The sequence below is a fragment of the Rhinolophus sinicus genome, chromosome 14, assembly GCF_057876585.1.
Source record: "Rhinolophus sinicus isolate RSI-liver-muscle chromosome 14, RSI-T2T, whole genome shotgun sequence".
NCBI classification, from domain to species: domain Eukaryota; kingdom Metazoa; phylum Chordata; class Mammalia; order Chiroptera; family Rhinolophidae; genus Rhinolophus; species Rhinolophus sinicus.
In genome coordinates this window covers 16,386,046-16,405,602 of record NC_142514.1, presented here as the reverse complement: position 1 = coordinate 16,405,602, position 19,557 = coordinate 16,386,046, and the positions used below count along the sequence as shown (strand labels likewise).

Here is a 19,557-nt window from a genome sequence, read left to right as displayed (position 1 = left end):
AGACAGAGATGGAATAGCACTAACCCCACAGGGAGAGGGCACACCACAAAGGGGGAGGGCCCAGGATACCCTATCACCTTCACATGCTACCAGCTCGGAGGCCCTGGTTTGAGGTAACACCAAATCCTGCCACTGATGGCTCGAAGACTATGTGCCTGGAGCTAGATGTCTTATTTCATTGAGGTTCATGCCCCATTCTACATATGAGAAAACTGGGAACAATGTACCAAAGTCACATTGCTCATTAGTGATGGAGTCAGGATTTGCACCCACCTGTGACCACTGCCCCATCCAGCCAGTAAAGTGAGAACAGCGGTACTCAGACAGCTCAGAAAGCCCAGACCTGAGGGTCAATCTGGGAAGCATGCCGACTCAGGGAGTGGGCAGCCCTTGGGCGAAATCCTAACTGCACCGCTCTAGGCCATGTGTCTCCCCTTGGAGAGTGACAGTAATCATACCTAACTCCGAGGACCGTTACAATTAAATGAGATGACAAATGTGAAGGGCATAGCACAGCTCCCGACACGCAGAAAAGTTCCATCATGCGAGGTGGGGGATGGCCCCCAGCCTCCTGGGTGCCTGAGATTGGAGCCAGGCTTTTAAATGGAGAGCAGGACTTTAATTGGCTGAGACAAGCTGGGCAGGCAGCCCAGGGCCGGGAAATGGCCCTGATAGAGGCTCGAACTGGGAACGTGTGATTTATGCCCAGGGGATGATGCTGGGGCCTCCCTCCCACAGGTGCCAGGGTGAGTCTGGGCAATGGGTGCCCTGCCATGAGGCCCTCGGCGGGACCTGTCGGTGTCCAATCCAAGGCCTCATTGAAGGTCAGAGCTATCGATTCCGGGTGAGAGCCCTCAACAAAGCAGGCAGCAGCGTCCCCTCCAAGGCCTCAGAGCCAGTTGTCATGGGTGACCATGATGCAGCCCGGAGGAAGATAGGTGAGTACGGAAGTCCTGAAGGAACATTCTAGAGCATCAGTCAAAGCACACTCAGCACTGACTCATACCGGAGACATGTGGCACAGCCACCATTCCAAGCCCTATTCTAAGGGGGGAGACACAGCCTAGCCCTCAGGAACCCCTAATCTGGGGGAGGACACACAGCCTCAGGAACCCGTAGTCTACTGGAGGAAACACAGTGCTGTCCTTAGGAACCCCTAACCTGAGGGGGGAGGTACAGCTAGTCTCATGGAAGAAACACAAACCTGTCCACAGGACATGCTAATCTGAGGGAGGACCACAGCACCTTCTTCAGATGCTCTTAATCCGAAGGCAGAAAACAGCTCTGCCTCAGGAGCCCCCCCCCTGGGAGGGGGGAGTGAGGGGACACAGCTCTCTCAGCCCCGAGGAGTCGATCTGACTTAGGTTTGCCTCCCAGCTCCACTGTGCCCTACGTACATGACCCCAAGCACATCACTTCCCCTCTCTGTCCCATTTGGCCCAAGAAGACAGAGCATCACTCGGGGTCTGGAGCAGCAGTGCTCCACTTTGGACCCCTGAGAATCCTGGAGCCCAGGGAGGACCCGCCTGCAGTCACACAGTGAGGGGCTGAGAGGCCAGGGCCAGGGACGAGGGGAGGGATCAGCACCCAGAGCATCACAGGTCCTTCCCTGACCCTGCTGGCCCAGCCCCCACATACCCTGCACCCCTGCTTCTCCCCCAACTTGCTTTATTCTCCATCCTAGAGATCCCCTTTGATCTGGGAAACAAGATCATGGTCAGCACAGATGATTTTGAAGGTATGTGTGAATCTCTGGACACTTTACCTCAAGATTCCAGACCACTTTATGGTTCTGGAAACTCTGAAACACAAACTGGCAAAGAGACAGGAGCTGTCCTATACAAGGTGTGGGGAGGGGAGGTGGGAGGGGCCTAGTCAGAGGAGCCAGGGCTCTCTGTGATTGTGGCCCGTGATTGTGGCCTGTCTTGCCATGCCCTTCGGGGAGGAGGTAGAAAGTCCTGGGCAGGACATCGGGAGGCCTGGGTGCTGACTCTGGCTCTGCCCGGCCTTGCTGGAGGACCTGGAGCAAGTTCCTGACCCTCTCTGGGCCCCAGTTCCCTCCTCTATGAAATGAGGGGCTGAGATTCGTGGTTTCGGAGGACCCGCCCATCTCTGCCCCTGGATGACTCTCATTCTAGACTTTGTGACCATCCCTTCACCCCCGACCAATGTCCATGCCCGTGAGATCCATGAAGCCTACGTGGTTCTGGGCTGGGAGGAGCCGAGACCCCGAGGCAAAGCGCCACTGACATACTCTCTGGAGAAGGTACGGAGACCCCAAGACCCCCAGGCCGCAGATAGCCTGAGAAATAGACATGCTATGGGACCAGGGATGTCCTGGGGAGGCCTTCAGAGCACAGAAGAGAGTTCCCCGCCTGGAGGGCCTGAGCATGACCCTACACAGAAGCAGGGGGATGGATTAAATGACCTTTTGAGGTGACCTACAGCCCTGAGAGGCCAGTTACTGATGGCAGTTTCTGAGGCTGTTCACGGAAACACACAATATTAGAGACACAGACAACAATAACAGCAGTAAAATCCGCTCTTTCCTGGCTGGCATCGGGCTACACCTCAGGTCAAGCATCTCATCTTGGCCAGAGCCATGTTGGAAGGGAAGCTAGGTTGGTCCCTACCAGCCAGTGTCATGCCTGGTGGCACTCACAGTGCACTAGGAGACATTTCTCACTGGGGACAGAGTGGGGACAGGTGTCTGGGGAGGGGGCAGCTGTGTGGAGTGGATTTCACAGTGGAGGAGAGGCAGCACGGCAGAGTGAAAATCAGCCTGGCGTTAAGATCATTCCAATCCTGACTTCTGCTGTGTGAGGCAGTTTCCTAACTTCTCTGAACCTCAGTTTCCTCCAGCATAGACTGGGCAACCCACCGTGTGAGGGTGAAATAAGATGTGACACGCAGCCGGGGCCAGCAGCCTGGGCCTATAAATGCTTCCCAAAGAGGTGCTCTTGACCCTGGCACATAGTAGGTGGACAGTACAGGGTTAGTAAATCAATGAATAAAAAAGTTCTGGGGAGGTGTCTCTGGCTTGGTTGTCTCTTTGACAACCAAAGAAACGTCTCTTTGCACACTCACAAGTGATCCTATTATGATAGGAAAGCTGTCATAATTGAGGATTTGTTTTGTGAGGCTATAGAGCAGGGGTGTCAAAACTGCGGCCCGCAGGCCAACTGTGGCCCGCAATCCATTGTTAATTGGCCCGCAGCAAATTCCAAAAATATAGTTAGTTCACGTAAATAAACCAGGTGAGGCAATACGTACTTCACCTCGTGTGAGTGGACCGGCTGTTTGTGTATTTTACCGCATATGGCCCTTGGTAAAAAACATTGAAAAGTTTGGACACCCCTGCTCTAGAGCATAATGGTCAAGACCTTAGAGTCAGGCTGCCTGAGTTCAAATCTTGTCTCTGCTACTTAGTAGTTGTGTGACCTTGGGTAAGTTATTTAGTCCCTCTGTGCCTCAGTTTCTTCTTCTGTACAACAGAGATAATAATTGTACACACCTTATAGGGTCAATATGAGGAACAAATTAATTTAAGCACATAAGACTTACGACAGAACCTGGCGCATAGAGGTACTCAGCAGTGTTCACTGGTTTTTATAGTGATTTATTGGCCTAGCTGGGTCCTAGGTCACTGAGAGCCAGGTGGGCCATGGGATGGAAAAGAACAAGGAGGGCAGGGTCATCGGGTCCCCTGGTGCTTCTAGGACTTAACTCTCATACCTGACTCAGCAGAATTGGCTTCCGGGTACCTCACTCACCTTCACCCTCTATCTGCCAGATATGCAGAATTGATGGCTGCCTATGAGGCCCCTGACACTGTGGAGAGTGAGCAGGTGTGGGGACATCCACCCCTGAGCTTAATACTAAATACACTAGTTATTAGATGCATGACTTTCAGCCAAGTTATCAAAACGCCCTGAACCTGAATTTCCTCATTGGTGGGGAAATTAACACCTACCTTGCACAGTTTTGTGAGAATTCATCCATATTTGTCTCACAGATTGAGCACTTCCCACGTGCCAGAACTACTCTTGGCCCTGGGTACCGATAAATCCTTGCCTCTGGAGCTAACATTAGAGTAGGGGGTGGGGACCAATGATAAACAAGATAAATGAATAAAATACTTAGCACATAACCTAGTGGTAGCACTAAGGAGAAAAATATACAGCAGGGAGGGGATTTGAAGTGTTGAGGGGAGGGGCTGCTGACATTTTAGATGAAAGGATTAGGGAGGCCTCCCTGTAAGTGAGTTTTGAATAAAGGCCTAAAGGAAATGAGGAACCAGCCAAGAGATTTCAGGAGGAAAAGCACTGGGGGACTAGCAAAAAAAAAAGAGAGGGACTAGCAATTGCAGAGGCCCAGAGCCAGCAGCAGGGGACACAGAGCCATGGTGGAGGGACAAAGGGGAGTATGGAATGTGACCAAACAAGTAGCAGGAGAAGCTTCCTCTCTAAGGGAGACATGGGGCTTGGGATGGTTCTGAGCAGAGCAGGATGTGATCTGACGTGTTGTAAAAGGATCCCTCAGATTACTGTGTTTCCCGGAAAATAAGACCAGGTCTTATATTAATTTTTGCTCCAAAAGACAAATTAGGGCTTATGTCCAGGGGATGTCATCCTGAAAAATCATGCTAGAGCTTATTTTCTGGTTAGGTCTTATTTTTGGGGAAACACGGTATCATTTGGAGATAAAAAGACTGAAGGAAGTTAAAGGTAGAAACAGGCGGACCAGTTAGAAGGCTATTAAAATAACTCAGGTAATAGACAGCGGGGGCTTGGATCAAGACTGTGGCAGGGAACATTAAAGTGGTAAGTCATGGTTGAATTCTGGAGACGTTTTGAAGGTAAAGCCAACTGGATTTGTTGATGGGGCATTTCTGGGGGGTGAGGGAAAGAGTCCAGGATGGCTCCAAGGGATTGGACCTGAGCAACTGGAAGGATGGGTACCACTGACTCAGTGTGAGCAGGTTTGGTGTGGTGGGGAAGCTCCAGGGTCAAGTTCTGGACATGTTGGATGTGGGATGCTCAGTAGGCATCCAGGTAGAGATGGCGAGGAGGCAGGTGGTGCCAGAGCTCAGGTGAGCAGGGGCAGCCCAGGCTGGGATAGAAGTTAATGACAGCATGTGTGGGGAGTGCCCAGGCAACCACTTAACCAACATGAGTTTCTCTTCTTTGTCACAGTCGGTCATAGGTACTGGTACCTGGGAGGCCATCAGCACAGAAACTCCTGTGAAATCCCCAAGATTCGCCCTTTTGGATCTGGAGAAAGGGAAGTCGTATGTCTTCAGAGTGCGAGCAATGAACCAGTGTGGCATGAGTGACCCCTCAGAGCCCAGCGAGCCCATCGCCTTGGGCGGGAAGCCAGGTACCTGTGTGATGTAGGACATAGAGCAGGCCAGGCCAAGCAGGTCTGTTAGCCTCCGGGCTCAGGATCCCAAGACTACAGGGACAGAGCCATGCCTGTTTCCCTGTCTCTGACCCCTTCTACCTACCATGAAGCTACCAAAAGCAACATGATCTCAGGGCTGTAAATTGTTAGAATATCAGCAATCACATTTCTCTGCGCAGGAGGCTCTTGGAAGTACAGACATTTTTTTCCCCCAGAACAACACTTCACAGGTTGCAGAATCCACTTGGGTCCAGGTACTGAATGTGACCAAGTGGTCCCTCAGTTCTAAAGGTCTCCAACTAGCTCCCAGTCCTGCCTTGTGCAGCCAGAAGTGAGCCTCCTGAGCAGACCTCCTGCCCCGTCCCTGGTGGGGGCTGAGCTGTCCCACCCTGAACTCTGGCTCACAGGTGGGACACCTCTCACCTGCAGCACAGCAATGAGCCTGGGCAAGTCACTGCTGAGCTGCAAACCTTGGTGTCCTCACCCGCCAGATGAATAGATATATTCATAACGAGTATGAATGTGTTGGTGGGCAAGTGGCATTTTTCTTTAATTCTGGTCCAGTTAACGTTTAGGCTTGATTTAGGGCCTGGCCACTGAGTGCTTTGTGATTGGATGTGAGCAGCCTGTCTCTGGACCACAAGCCAGCCTTAGGGCAAGGTTCTAGTACAGTTCATAAAAGGAAGGGAGAGGAGAGGAGGGGAGATGAGGGGATGGAAAGAGAGGGGAGAAAAAAAGGAAAGGTATTTATTTATTTGTATTGTAAAAGTAAATTTATATAAAAGTGGGAAATGCAAAAAAGTAAGAGAGGGAGGGAGGAGGGAGGAGGGAAGGAAGAAAAGAAGGAAGGAAAGAAGGAAGCAAGGAAGGAAGGAAGGAGGAAATTGAGAGAGAGAGAGAGAGAGAGAAATGCCTCCGCCCCCATGATTCCGCTGCCCAACGGTAACCACTCTGAGCACCTGAGTGTTTAGTTTTCTAGCATTTTGACCATGTGCATATCATGTGTCTTTTTAAAAGTTCAGTCAAACCATATGTAGAACTTTGCATTCTACTTTTAAAAATTACATTATATCACAAACATTTCCTCAGGTCATGAAACCCTCCTTGAAGTCATGATTTTAATGCTTCAGGACTACTCTATACCCTGGATCTCCTCAGCTCAAGTTCTTGACCTTGGGTAGAATCAGGTCTCTTGGGCAGGGTGGGTCCTGAGTGGCCTCCCTCCAGCATCTCCCATCCACCCAGCCTTCATCCACTGCCACACTGTCTTCAACCTGAGAGGCTGAAGTTGCTGACAGGACCTCCCTGAGCTGGAGCCTCAAATCTATTTCTCAGTGCATCCTCTGGGCCAAGTGCAGGGCCTGGCTCAGAGTAGGCACTCGATAAATATTGGATTTATGTTGGATGGATGCTGAGGTCAGCCTTTTCCTGTTGCTTTGAGGCACCACCAGAACACAAGGAAAGGTGTCTGGGGGCAATGGAAGATGAGCTCTAGAATTCAGGAGAGAGGGCAGGGCGAGAAGTAAAGCCTGGGGAATAACCTGCAGCCAGGTGGTGGTTGAAGGCATGGGAATGAACAGACCCTCAAGATGAGAGGAAAGGAGAAAAATTCAGCAAGTCAAGGACCAGAAGTTTGGAGGAGTCCCACATTTGGGCTCTAAAAAAGATGGGTAGCCACCAAAAGATGTATAAGAAGTTTGAGGAGTAGAAAGAGAAGGGAGCACCTGCACTTGCCATCCATTCACCCATCCATTCATTCGTCTGTCTGTCTGTCTGTCTGTCTGTCTGTCTATCTCTTCATCCATCCGTACATTTAACAAATCATGGCAGCCCCTACCTCAAGGAGCTTTGTCTCAGGGAGCCATGAAAGTCAGTAGAGATGTTTCAAGGAAAGAAAATCAAGTTTTCTAGAGATTGAAGATAAAGACTGAGGGAAACTGAAGATTTGGGGAATTCTAGGTGAGAGACAGAGAGAGAGATTGTAAAGATTCATTGTGAGGAAGTGGAAAAATTTGGAGGTAAGAAGGCAGAGGACTTTTAGAACGCAAGAATCTGGGACACACCTCTAGGACAAGGAAAGAGCTGCCCAAAACCCCAGGGCATGTCTGGAATCCATGTTCCACCCTTGATTATTGTGGGGGTTCCTTTCTGCCTCTCTCTACACCCCACCCGTCCCCATCCTATTCATGTTGTATAAGTCAGCATCCTTACTCAGCCCATGTTTCTGGGTGTTTTGTTTTGTTTTTCAGCTACTCTCCCTCCTCCAGCTCAAGTTCAAGCTTTCCGAGACACGCAGACCTCTGTATCCCTGACCTGGGATGCTGTGAAAGAAGGCCCAGAGCTCCTGGGTTATTACATCTACTCCCGGGAGGCAGGATCATCTGAGTGGCAAACAGTTAACAACAAACCCATCCAGGACACTAAGTGAGTTCGCCCCACCCCTTCCTGCACCAGGAGAAGCCATGATACTAGTGAAGCCCACCGTGTCACAATATGGTACTGGACACTGGGCACTCTCTTCATGCATTAGGTCATTCAGTTCTAACCGCAATCCTCTGAACTTAGGACTAATATTTTTATAATCACTGCACAGGTGAAGAAACAGACATAGAGCGGTTATGTCACTTGCCACAACGCCCTTAGCTGGTAAGCAGAGGAACTGGGACTTGACCCAGGTGGCCGACTTTGGAGCTAACACATGCTGAGGGCATGCTGTTTGCAGATAGAGGTGGCTGAGTGGGTCTCGTCCCTCCAGGAGCTGAGAGACACAGAGAGGCAGAGGGTGCAGAGCAGCAGTGGCTTCAGGACCAGGGAGGCCGGAATACAGGCTCCCTGCATCCACTCCTCACTTACCTGGTGCCCCTGCATAGACACCCCCTCTCAGCCTCCCTCTCCACTCTGAGCCTCCTGCCTCACTCTGAGGCCCTGGTCCTTGGGCGCTGTCAGCCTCAAGGCTTCTGGGCTCATGACTTTTCTCAGTTTTGAGGCTCTGTAGGGTAAGGGGCTCAGATGCTGACACCCCTCCCCTCCCTTTTCTTTGGACAACTGGCCAGGCCCTGAGCACACCTGGTTGAAGTCCCCTCACCCTGGGCCCTAAGCCCCTAGATCATCTTACTCTGGAAAAGGAACAGGAACGTGTGTCTGTCTGATCTTGGGCGCCTCACAGTCACCTGTGAGGGGTCACTCATGATTTGCTCCTGCTGGAGTTTCCAGGTTGGACAAAAACCAGGTTTTTGACAAATAAGCTCCGAGTCTAGATTATCCTTAGAATATCTCTCCCGCACGTGTATTCAGTGTACTTCCCTGGGGGAGGGAGCAGGGTTTGAGGTAGAGGTAGAGTCACATGAAGAGTGTAGCCTGCCTGGGGAATATGTCACAAGGGGGGGGGAACACTCCTCTGGTATGTGTATGTTATCAGTTACCTGTGTCATGGCTGGAAAGAGGCTGAACACTGCTGCCAAGAGTGCTGCCCAGGGTGATGGCGTTAAGACAGCTCAGGTGGGCAGTGGAGGACAGCTCACCTCCTTCCCACTGGGCGCCACAGAACCTGGCTCCTCAGAGATGCTCAGAAAGATGTCTGAGGGGATGGATGGTCGAATACTGAATGGGCAGGTGCTGTGCTGGGACTTAGGAGACCTGGGCTCTGGCCCAACTGTGTTCCCGATTGGCTGTGGCCTCTTTCCTTCTGGGGGCACTTTCCTTACCTGTGAAATAAAGAAACTAGACAGTTTGATCCCTAAGGGTCCCTCCCACACTCAACTTCAACCTCATCTCCAAAGCAGTGGTAAGTAATAGCACCTTCCTCAGAGGGTGCTGTGACGAGTGCCTGAGTGTACACAGGTTCTGTGGAAGGGAGCGCTAGACCAGCACGTGCTATGAGCATTGTTGTGACCCGTTGTCACCGAGGCTGGCCCAAGGAGTTCAGGTGTGGCCTGAGCATCATCCCCTCCGTGCTTCATCCCTCTCGTAAAGGCACATTGCACCTTAGATGTGCGTGTCCCAGAGGTAGGAGCTGGATGCTGTGTCAGCCATCAATACCCGATTTAAGTCCCCAGGGCTTCTCAAGGTCAACTGACTGAGAGAAGCTCAATATAGACCAAGATTTGCTACAGGAAAATGTTAATTAAGTGAAAAGGGAGAGGGAGGTCTACAATTTGAGTCTTATTAAGAAGGGACAGGATGAAATGGACACTTTTCTCCAAACCAGAGTGTCCTTGTATGTCTCTGAATAACAATTCTCTTTGGGGGTCTTCAAAGGACTCTGTGTTTTAAAATCACAGCATTGGTGCGGCTCATAAGAGCCACTTGTGTTTCAAGGTCAGACCCGCAGTCCTGGAGATGTACCAGGTAGTACAGTTCAGGGGTCCCCTACCTGGGCCTCCAACTGGTACCATTCTCAGTACACTCGCATTTTCATGGTGGGCTCTAGAAGAGCCACATCCTTTAAAACCTTTTTTCCCCCAGTTTTATGGAGAAATAATTGGCATACATCCCTGTATAAGTTTAAGGTCTACAGCATGATGGCTTGATTTCCATATCTTGTGAATTACCACCACGGGTTTAGTGAACATCCATTATCTTATATAGATACAATAATAAGAAAAGAAAAAAAATTTATCTTTGTGATGCGAGCTCTTAGGATCTACTCCCTTAACACCTTTCCCATGTACCACACAGCAGTTAACTCTAGTCACCATGCTGTTCATTACATCCCTCGCACTGACTTACCTTATAACGGGAAGTTTGTACATTTTGACTATCTTCCTCCAACCTTTAAAACCTGAAGGACTTCCTCCTTCAGGATGTACGTCTCACTTTGGGGGCAGAGGTAATATCTGTAGTTAAGAACTAGCCCACAACCCTTAAATCCTACCACACTCATTAACCACTTATTCCACAAGGTTGTTCTAGAAAGTTCAGGAATGTCTGCGAACTGTTTGGCCATCCCTGAAAGGCTGCACATTTCTCTCCCAGGTTTACAGTTCCTGGGCTGAGGACGGGGAAGGAGTATGAGTTTTGTGTCCGGTCAGTCAGCGAGGCCGGGGTAGGTGAGAGCTCAGCTGCCACCGCACCCATCAGGGTGAAGCAGGCTCTGGGTAAGTCCAAAGGAGGCAGGTCCAGCCTGTAAGCCCCAAGGGGCAGTCCTGGGTGTGGCAGAGAGTGAGGGCCACATCCTTAGGGCCCAATCCCACAGGCCAATGGGGATAAGCCCCCGGAAGGGAGCTGGAGCTGACCCTGACCACCTTTTCCTCTGGGAAGGAAGTAACAATGGCCTGAGGCTATGCAGTGCAGCCTCACCAGCTTTGAGGTTTAGGTGCCCTGCGGGCAGGGGCAAGGGCAGAGTCAAGGTTACCAGCAAGCACCACTGGCTAAGTTAGCACCCCCAGGGCAGGGTGGGCACCCACTGGAGGAGTCTTATTGGCCCCCCAGGCCCCACTGCCCCTGGCTTCACCTCCTTGCCTCCCCACAGCTACACCATCTGCCCCATATGATTTCATCCTCCTAAACTGTGGGAAAAATGATATGGTCATTGGGTGGAAACCCCCCAAACGTCGTGGAGGCAGCAAGATCCTGGGCTACTTCCTGGATCAGCACGACTCGGAGGAACTGGACTGGCATCCAGTCAACCAGAAGCCCGTCCCCACCCAGGTCTGCAAGGTAAGGCTGGAATGTGGCCACCAGCCTGGTATCCTGACTTGTGTGGGTGGAGATCAGAGGTCACTGTCGGAGGGTCTGAGGCTGACCGAGAGTCTTCAGGTTCCGTAGCCTCAATAATCCAGCTAACTTTCAAGTGCGGACCCACTTGTCCACTCTTGTCTAAAGCCCCCATGGACTTCCTGCCCTGAACCTCTTCCCTGCTGCTGCACCTCGTCCCCTTCCTCCCTAGGCTCAGCTTTCAGTCTGTGTTTCTGCTTTTCAAGGTCAGTAACCTTCGTGAAGGCCACTTCTATGAGTTCCGCGCCCGGGCGGTCAACTTGGCAGGTGTTGGTGAGCTGTCGGTTCCCAGCAGCCTGTTTGAGTGCAAAGAGTGGACGATGCCACAGCCAGGTGAGAGGCTGGGAAGGGCTGGACCTCAGCATGCCTGCCTCCCCAAATCTAACCAATGAGATGAATGCTGCTGAGCTCTCTGTGCGTGCACGTTTGATCTGTTGGTCCCAGACACCAGATGCCTGGCCCCTTCCACCAACTGACCTTGTAATCGCTAACGCAGATAGTCTCAACCCTGCCTTGGAGGACCCCTAACCTTGGCCGTCACCTGGCCCTGTACCCCCAGCACAAACTATCCTCTAGCTCAATACATCATCTGAGCTCTGATTCTGGCCACTGCGAGGGTGACCCACTCATCCCAATTTGCCTGGGACTTTCCTGGTTTTACCACTGAAAGTCCCACACCCTAGTGGCGACAAACCGAGAGGGCTAGTCACCCTACACATCATTCCCACAGCCCTGTTAGCTTTCTCACAAACAAGCCCTTCACCACCACCCCAGGAAGGAAGGATCACAACCTTCCATCATTCCGTTCATCTCAGTTCCTTTACCTGAATGGCAGATAATTAGTACGTGTGTCCATAGACAGCAATTGTAAATGGCAAAATTTACTGGGTACTTACTATGTCCTGACACTTTCCATAAATTATGTCATTAATGCTCACAACAGTGCTATGTATATTATAAGTGCTATTATCATCCTCATTTTACAGATGAGGAGATAGGAACACAGAGGCTAAGTAACTTGCCCACAGTCCCCAGTCTGAAAGGGCGGAATTGGGACATGAGCCCTGGTGATCTGACTCTGGAGGTCACACCCTACACACTGAAACGACAAGGACATTAGAAGGATTAATGCTGTCTGGGATTGGGATGGGCGGATCGGGGAGGATTCGGGAGGGAGTGATGCCAAGCTCACCCTATTTCAGTCCCAGATCAAGCTTTGTCATGATGCTAAGGCTGGCCAGGTCCCCACTATATCCAGGGCAGGCACTTCCGGGCCTGGTTGTGACTGACAGGTTGACAGGCTCGCTGACTGACCACCCAGCTCGATACCTGGCTGTCTGGCTGGCCGTCGCATTGTCTGGCTGCTTGCCTGGCTGCCCAACACCTTCTCTACCCCATCTCCCACAGGTCCCCCACATGATGTGCAGGCGTTTGAGGTGCGGGCCACCTCCCTGATGCTGAAGTGGGAGCCCCCACTGTATATAGGAGCCGGGCCAGTCACAGGCTATGTCATCAGTTTCCGGGAGGAAGGCTCTAAGCAGTGGGAGCCAGTCACCCCAGACCCTGTCTCTGGCCCCCACCTGAGGGTGAGTTCCTGCCCCCTTCATTCTCTGACCCACCCTGAGCCTTCCCTGCCACCGGACATGGCAAGACTATAGAACATCAGAGCTGAAACAATCCTCAGGGATCACTGCCCTTACTGAATGGCAGCAGAGGACCAGAGAGGGGAAGTGGCTTACCTAGGATCACACAGCGAGTTAGTACTAGGTCTGGCTGGCTGTAGACTTAACCTGCTCCACTCTGGGCAGACTCCTCCCTAAAAACTCACTTATATATATCAGCATTTGGATAAGATCGTCCCTTGAAATAATTAAACAAATATGCAAAGATCTAAGGACAATGATGCTGATTCTTGCATTGTTTATAAGGGCAAAACTTGGAAACAACTTAAATGTCCATCAGTAGGGGGTTTGCTCAAATAAACCATATCCTTAAAGTGGAATTCTGTCCCACATAGTAAAATGACTCCAGTGGTTTAAGGAGTAGCAATTATATAATGAATGAGGTAGGCCTATGTGATTGTACTGACGTGAAAAAATATCCATCCTATATATGTTTCTTAATTTAAATGAGAAACAAACTCTAAACTCTTCGGATAAATAAGAAATCTGGCAGAACCATTGGTTTTATTCACCGATGGTAGTGCTTTTAACATCCATGCTTGTAGGAGAAAAGAAAGCACAAACAACCCCACCCCACCTCACCCCCACCCCCCGGGCATAAGAAAGACAACTCCCAGATTTTTTTTTTTAAGATTTTATTGGGGAAGGGGAACAGGACTTTATTGGGGGAACAGTGTGTACTTCCAGGATTTTTTTCCAAGTCAAGTTGTCCTTTCAATCTTAGTTGTGGAGGGTGCTGTTCAGCTTCAAGTTGTTGTCCTTTCAGTCTTAGTTGTGGAGGGCGCAGCTCAGCTCCAGGTCCAGTTGCCGTTGCTAGTTGCAGGGAGCGCAGCCCACCATCCCTTGCGGGAGTCGAGGAATCGAACCGGCAACCTTGTGGTTGAGAGCCTGCGTTCCAACCAACAACTGAGCCATCTGGGAGCTCAGCTGCAGCTCAGCTCAAAGTGCCGTGTTCAATCTTAGTTGCAGGGGGCGCTGCCCACCATCCCTTGCAGGACTTGAGGAGTTGAACATACAACCTTGTGGTTGAGAGCCCACTGGCCCATGTGGGAATCGAACCGGCAGGCTTTGGAATTAGGAGCATGGAGCTCTAACCACCTGAGCCACCGGGCCGGCCCCCAGATATTTTTACATGCCAGAAAACAAAGGTGTCGAATGAAACATTCTTAGCAGACATAGATGGCTAACTTGAAAAATCAATGAGAATCACAGACTTCCAGGTCACCAGGCCACTTTCACAGGCAGTAGCATCTATCTCTGAAGCCAGCGTGTTTCACAGGCCTCCTTTGTTTAAGGAACATTTCCGTCATGTGGATTAGCTATGGATTAGATTTTGTTTTCTGCAGTCTAGAGAAAGAGGGAATATTTTCTCCAACTCATTTTCCTAAGGTATCTTTCACCAATAGGCAGGAGGGTATATGGTTTTCAAGACCACACATTAGCATTCCTTTACTTGGAACCAAGAAAAAAGAAGGCAGGCTCAAGAAGCCCAAAACATTGTGGAAAGAATAAGAAACGAACAAACAGAATACAGCGCATGTCATGTTTCTACATGGATTATGTGCCTTTAAAAGTAAATGGATTTTTATAAAATTGTTAATTTTGGGCATCTCTGGGGGTGAGACTTCCAGCGGAGCTTTAACCCTTCATTTTATATTCTCTATTGCTTTTGTATTTTCCCTAACAAGTATGTATTTCTTTTATAATCAGATAAAAATAAAAATACTTTTATTTGAAAAAATAATATTAAAGCCACGTAAGACAGAATCAGAGAGGACAAGACTCGGCCAGTGGAGCAATTTCTACCTCCTCGAGGCCAGGCTCTCTGCAGTAGAGTCGGCCAGTGCTGGACAGCTGGCCCGAGAGAGCCACTCGAGATGGGTGGCCTCTCTGCTCCCCACATAGGTTGGCCCAGGCCAGGGTGGGGCAGGCCTCGGTAACTTGGCACCACTTCTGCATGTGGATGGTTGGCTGGCATTCACTCACTCAGTCATTTACTAAACACTTCTTGACACGTACTTAGTGCCAGGTCTGGAACCAGGTCCCAGACATAACAGTTCTTGGGTAACAGGCAATAACGATACTGTGTATTACACAATGGAGGGGAGTCTGAGGGATTCTGGAAACTCCAAGGAGGATGGTCAGAGACCCTTCCTGGAATCCTCATGTCTGCCCGAGTGGAGTGGTCAAGAATGAGTTAGAGGTGGCTGGACAGAGAAGGAGGCAAGGGCGTGCCAGGCAGAGGACTCAGCAGGGACAAAGGCAGGAAGGTGTGGCATGACATGATGAATGTGAGGACCCTGACAGCGTCATGGAGTGAGAGGGCACAGAGAAGAGGAACAGGACAGAAGCTAAGGCCAGAGCAGGAGGACTCAGCTACTAAACCTTGGAATCTGGACTTGGCTCTGAAGGCCACTGAAAGAGTCAAGCATATTCAGACTGGCAGCTTGAGAAGATTGGCAGAGGGAAAGATAAACCAGGAAGAAGGGTGTAGAGGTAGAGATGCCACTTAGGAAACTTGACTAAACCAAGTGAGAAGAAATAAAGCTTCAGTAGAGGCTGTGATGGGACATGGAAGGGACCGGCCACATTCAAGAAACGTTAGGGAAATAAAATGGAAACTTAGTGACTGGACATGTAGGGCTCACGAAAAAGGTGTCGAAGAAAATCCCCAGGCATCTCTCTGGGATGGTGGGTGGAGGAGAGACAGGGGTGCAGGAAGCAAGAGAGTTTCCTTGTTGGAAGGCGGATGACTTAAGTTAAGTGGGTGGAGTTCCAGGGGCCACAGGCACGGTTGTCCCAAAGGGGAGACCCACTAAAAACTGGAACTTGGGAGAGCCATGTGCTCCTAGCCCATTCCCACCCCCAGGGCAGCCTGGACCCTTCTGGGGTTCCACAAATAAGTAGTTCCCAGAACCCCACGGCCAGGGTTTCGGGAAGGGTGGGCTTTGCTGTCCTCGGTGCTCACTCTTGCCTCCCTTTCCCCTGTCACCCCCAGATTTCTGACTTGCAGCCCGGGAAGAGTTATGTGTTTCAGGTGCAGGCCGTGAATTCAGCTGGTCTGGGGCAACCGTCCATGCCCACTGACCCCGTATTCCTGGAGCACAAGCCAGGTAGGAGCAGGTGGAAGGTGCCAGCACCACTGCTGGGCTGTGCCATCCAGGAGGGGCGGCGCTCAGAGGGGGCTGGGGTGGAGCACATGGGTCTGCAGAAGGACACGATCTGCTGGAGCCCTCCCTCCCCCCGACTGCCACTCCACTCTTCTTCCAGCACTAGGTCTTTACACTGCCCTGGCCCTCCCAACAAGACCCTGAAGGTGCCATCATTGTCCCCACTTTAGAACTGACATTATTGTAGCTTGGAGAGGTTAAATGATCACGTCACATACCTAGTACTTGACAGAATCACTCAGCTCTCCTAACTATAAAACATGTTCTCTTTCCATACAACAGTGATGGAAAGCAAGGTCCCTGCTCTAGTGTGGGGGAAGAGCAGGACAGACGGACAGTAAACGAGTAACCAATTACATGAAGGAGACAGTGATAAGTGCTATAAAGGAAATGAAACAGGGTGATATGGTGGGGTGGAGGCTGCTTTAGCCAGGGTGGTCGGGGAGGGCCACTCTGAGGAGGTGATATGTGAGCTGACAAGAAGCCAGCTCATGCAAGGCCTTGGAGGCCACAGCAAGGAATCTGAGTTATTATTTTATTCAAGTGCAAAAGGCAGACACTGAAGGGTTTAAGCAGGGGAGTGGCATGACCTGATTTATTATTTATGAACGTCCGGTGCCCTCTGTTGGATTCTGCCCTCAGACGCCCCGGAGATCAAGGTCGGCGTGGATGAAGATGGTTTCATCTACTTGGCTTTCGAAGCCCCTGAGGCCCCTGACTCCTCAGAGTTTCAGTGGTCCAAGGACTACAAGGGCCCTCTGGACCCCCAGAGGGTCCAGATCGAGGAGGAAGCTAGCAAGTAAGTAAGGGGGGAGGGGCGGCACAGCTAGTCCACAGGTCCCACGTGTCAGATGAGTGAGCAGAAGCTCATGGGGGAGACCACCCAGCAGGACCCACAGACAGTGGGTGAGACCACCAGCAAGACCCTTGAGAGGGGCTCCTTGCTATCTCACTGAGGTTGCTGACTTCCACCTCAGGGAGAAATAAGGGGATGGTGCATTTAAGGGGCTGAAATGGCAACATTCATTTGGAGATTCTTTTTCTGGAAGGAATCACATGTGCCCCTGCATGTGTGCTTTCCAGAAGACATTCAGCACTTAGTTTCGAGCCTGGGTGCCAGTGACTTGTCTTGCAACTTCTCTGGGCTTGGCATTCTCATCTGTAAAACAAGGGGTTGGTACCTGGTGACCACCAAGATCCCTATCAAATGCCCCCAGGTCTTCGTCTCCACCCTCAGCAGCTCATGGCCTTGGCCCTGTCCAGCAGGAGATAAAGCTGATGATTTAAGCCTTGGGGGGCGAGACAGGGCAGTGTGGCCAGTAAGAAGAACTTGTGCCAGAGAGCCCACTAACAGGGGCCATTGAAGGTGCCAGGCCACAGCTGGCAGAGACTTTCCTGCTCACAGGCCTCCAGTGCACAAGGCATCTCTCAGAGCCTCTGCTCTCCTCTCTCTGCCAGGTCCAAGGTCATCCTGAAAGAACCTGGTCTCGAGGATTTAGGCACCTACTCAGTGGTGGTCACCGACGCTGATGAAGACATCTCAGCGAGCCACACGCTAACAGAGGAAGGTAATGGCCCTGCTCCACTGCCACCTCCCCAGACACACAGGCCCAGATGGAGAATCCCAAACACAAATGCCCCCAGAGGCGGGCAAGAAGCAACAAAAATTAGTAAAGCAGTGATTTCCAGAGGAGTAGGCCCTCACCCACCCATTCAGTCAGCTAATTCATTGATAAATGTCTAGTGAGCACCTGCCATATGCCAGACACTCTCTTTGACACTGGGGATTACATCCGTGAACTCAACAGGCAAAATTCCCTGCCTGGTGGAGTTCATATTCTTGTCTCTCTTTCCTTTTTTTTATTTTGGATAAAGCAAAAGTACCAGAATTATTTCACTTCTGCCTGTGAAAACAAAAACAAAAAAGCCTAAAAAACAAAAACGTTGGTCTGAGGAATGAAGATGTCAATAGGGAACAGATGGGACTGTGACAAACCAGAGAGCAGATGCTGTGTCTGAAGGGTCATCCATGCTTGATGATTTAAACAGAACTGAAATCAGTGCTGATGACCAACAAGACTCACACTCTGCTGTCTCCATGGCAACTGAGGGACAACCCATTGTCTTCCCTGCTGACTGTATATGAGGCCCTTTGATTTTACTAAGAAGCAGAAACCAGACAGACCCAATTCCACAATTTTCTGGCTGTTTGACCTTGAGCAATTCATGTCACCTCTCTGGGCCTTGGTTTTCTCATCTGTAAAAAGGGATGATAATCCCCAGCTGCCCTAACTGAAACAATGTTATGCAGATACATTTAGATGATTCTATGCAAACTAAAGCCATCAACAAAAGGGATAGTTTTTTGTTTGTTTTGTTTTGACTGGATTCTTACCATGGGTCCAGACTCATCATGTTAAGGGCTTTGGGGTTCACAAGGGAAAATTAGTATGGGCTCTGCCCCAGCTAATTCATCGAAGTAACACATATTTATTGAGCACCTACTATGTGCCAGACACTCATGTAGGCACCGAGCCCAGCTTAGCAGGAGAGACAAACCTAACGTAAAAAAGCAGATAGCAAATGAGGCAACATTCTGCAGAACTGCCCTAGAGCCTTCTAGACTGAAGTGCTTAGTATAGGGGCCAGACCCTTAGTATAGGGACTAGGACAGCTATTACAGTGGGGCAAGAATAGGACTCTACTTTGAGCTTCTTGAGCCTTGCCTTTGTTCAGGGCCTGCTCCAAACACCTTGGAGTATACTTTCTCTGTTAATAATAATGCCACCTTGAGCCCTGAGCCTTGAGCCACTTTTCTCAGTGCTCGGCCCGCTCCTAATTCTTTAGAGTATACTATCTTTTCTAATGAACTTCTCCCTTACCATTAAAAAAAAAGAAAGAAAGAAGAATAGGGTTCAGGAACCAGTGGGCCTAGAGCGGTCAGAGGTGGACAGTAATGCTCACCCCACAGCCTGTGTGAGCACTAGTGACATAACACAGCGCCTGGCACATAGTAGGCACTTCTCTGGGGAGGTGGCACTTGATCTCAAGGAGACTTACAGCAGCCCCCCCACACTCCCCAGGTGCCCCAAGGCCAAGGCCCATGGTGTTCATCAACCCCTGTGTTGCCAGTAACCCCAGGTTGAGGGGGGGTGTTTCTCAGTACTTTCACCCAGCATGGACCCTAGAATGGCTCCTACGGACCCCACTGGCCCCAGTATTTCATTCTCTTTGGTTTCTTCTTTGCTCCTCCCTGTCTCAGAGCTGGACAAGCTGAAGAAGTTGAGCCATGAGATCAGAAACCCAGGTAAGTACTCCAACCCACCCACGTTGTACAGCTCCAACCCGGGTGGGACACCCACTGGGATGTCTGGAGCAGAGCTGAGGAGCCAGTGAGAGCCAAAAACTAGCCAGGGTTGGGGTGGGGGTACAGTGGATGGAGGCCCTGAGATACAGGGAGTCAGCAGTCCTGTGAAAGGGAACAAGGCAGCCAGCGGGGTGGAAAGGGGGTGCAAGGGAGGGCAGAGTGGATGGTTTCTTCTTCTTGGACATTGGATCACCTAAACCTCTGCTTCCCTCTGTTGGCT

The 19,557-nt window shown here is 50.6% G+C and overlaps 1 protein-coding gene across 1 annotated transcript in view; it reads left to right on the top strand.

Moving 5' to 3' along the window:
• Positions 1-19,557, top strand: part of MYOM3 (myomesin 3) — a 49,743-nt gene that overhangs the window by 17,295 nt on the left and 12,891 nt on the right. The window contains exons 12-24 of the mRNA XM_088790517.1: positions 739-938; positions 1,685-1,738; positions 2,139-2,266; positions 5,196-5,379; positions 7,653-7,827; positions 10,378-10,499; positions 10,874-11,061; positions 11,325-11,451; positions 12,526-12,704; positions 15,799-15,913; positions 16,613-16,769; positions 17,429-17,538; positions 19,233-19,277. Of these exons, the coding sequence (XP_088646643.1) occupies positions 739-938; positions 1,685-1,738; positions 2,139-2,266; positions 5,196-5,379; positions 7,653-7,827; positions 10,378-10,499; positions 10,874-11,061; positions 11,325-11,451; positions 12,526-12,704; positions 15,799-15,913; positions 16,613-16,769; positions 17,429-17,538; positions 19,233-19,277 (1,784 nt within the window). The remainder of the gene's footprint in view (positions 1-738; positions 939-1,684; positions 1,739-2,138; positions 2,267-5,195; positions 5,380-7,652; positions 7,828-10,377; positions 10,500-10,873; positions 11,062-11,324; positions 11,452-12,525; positions 12,705-15,798; positions 15,914-16,612; positions 16,770-17,428; positions 17,539-19,232; positions 19,278-19,557) is intronic.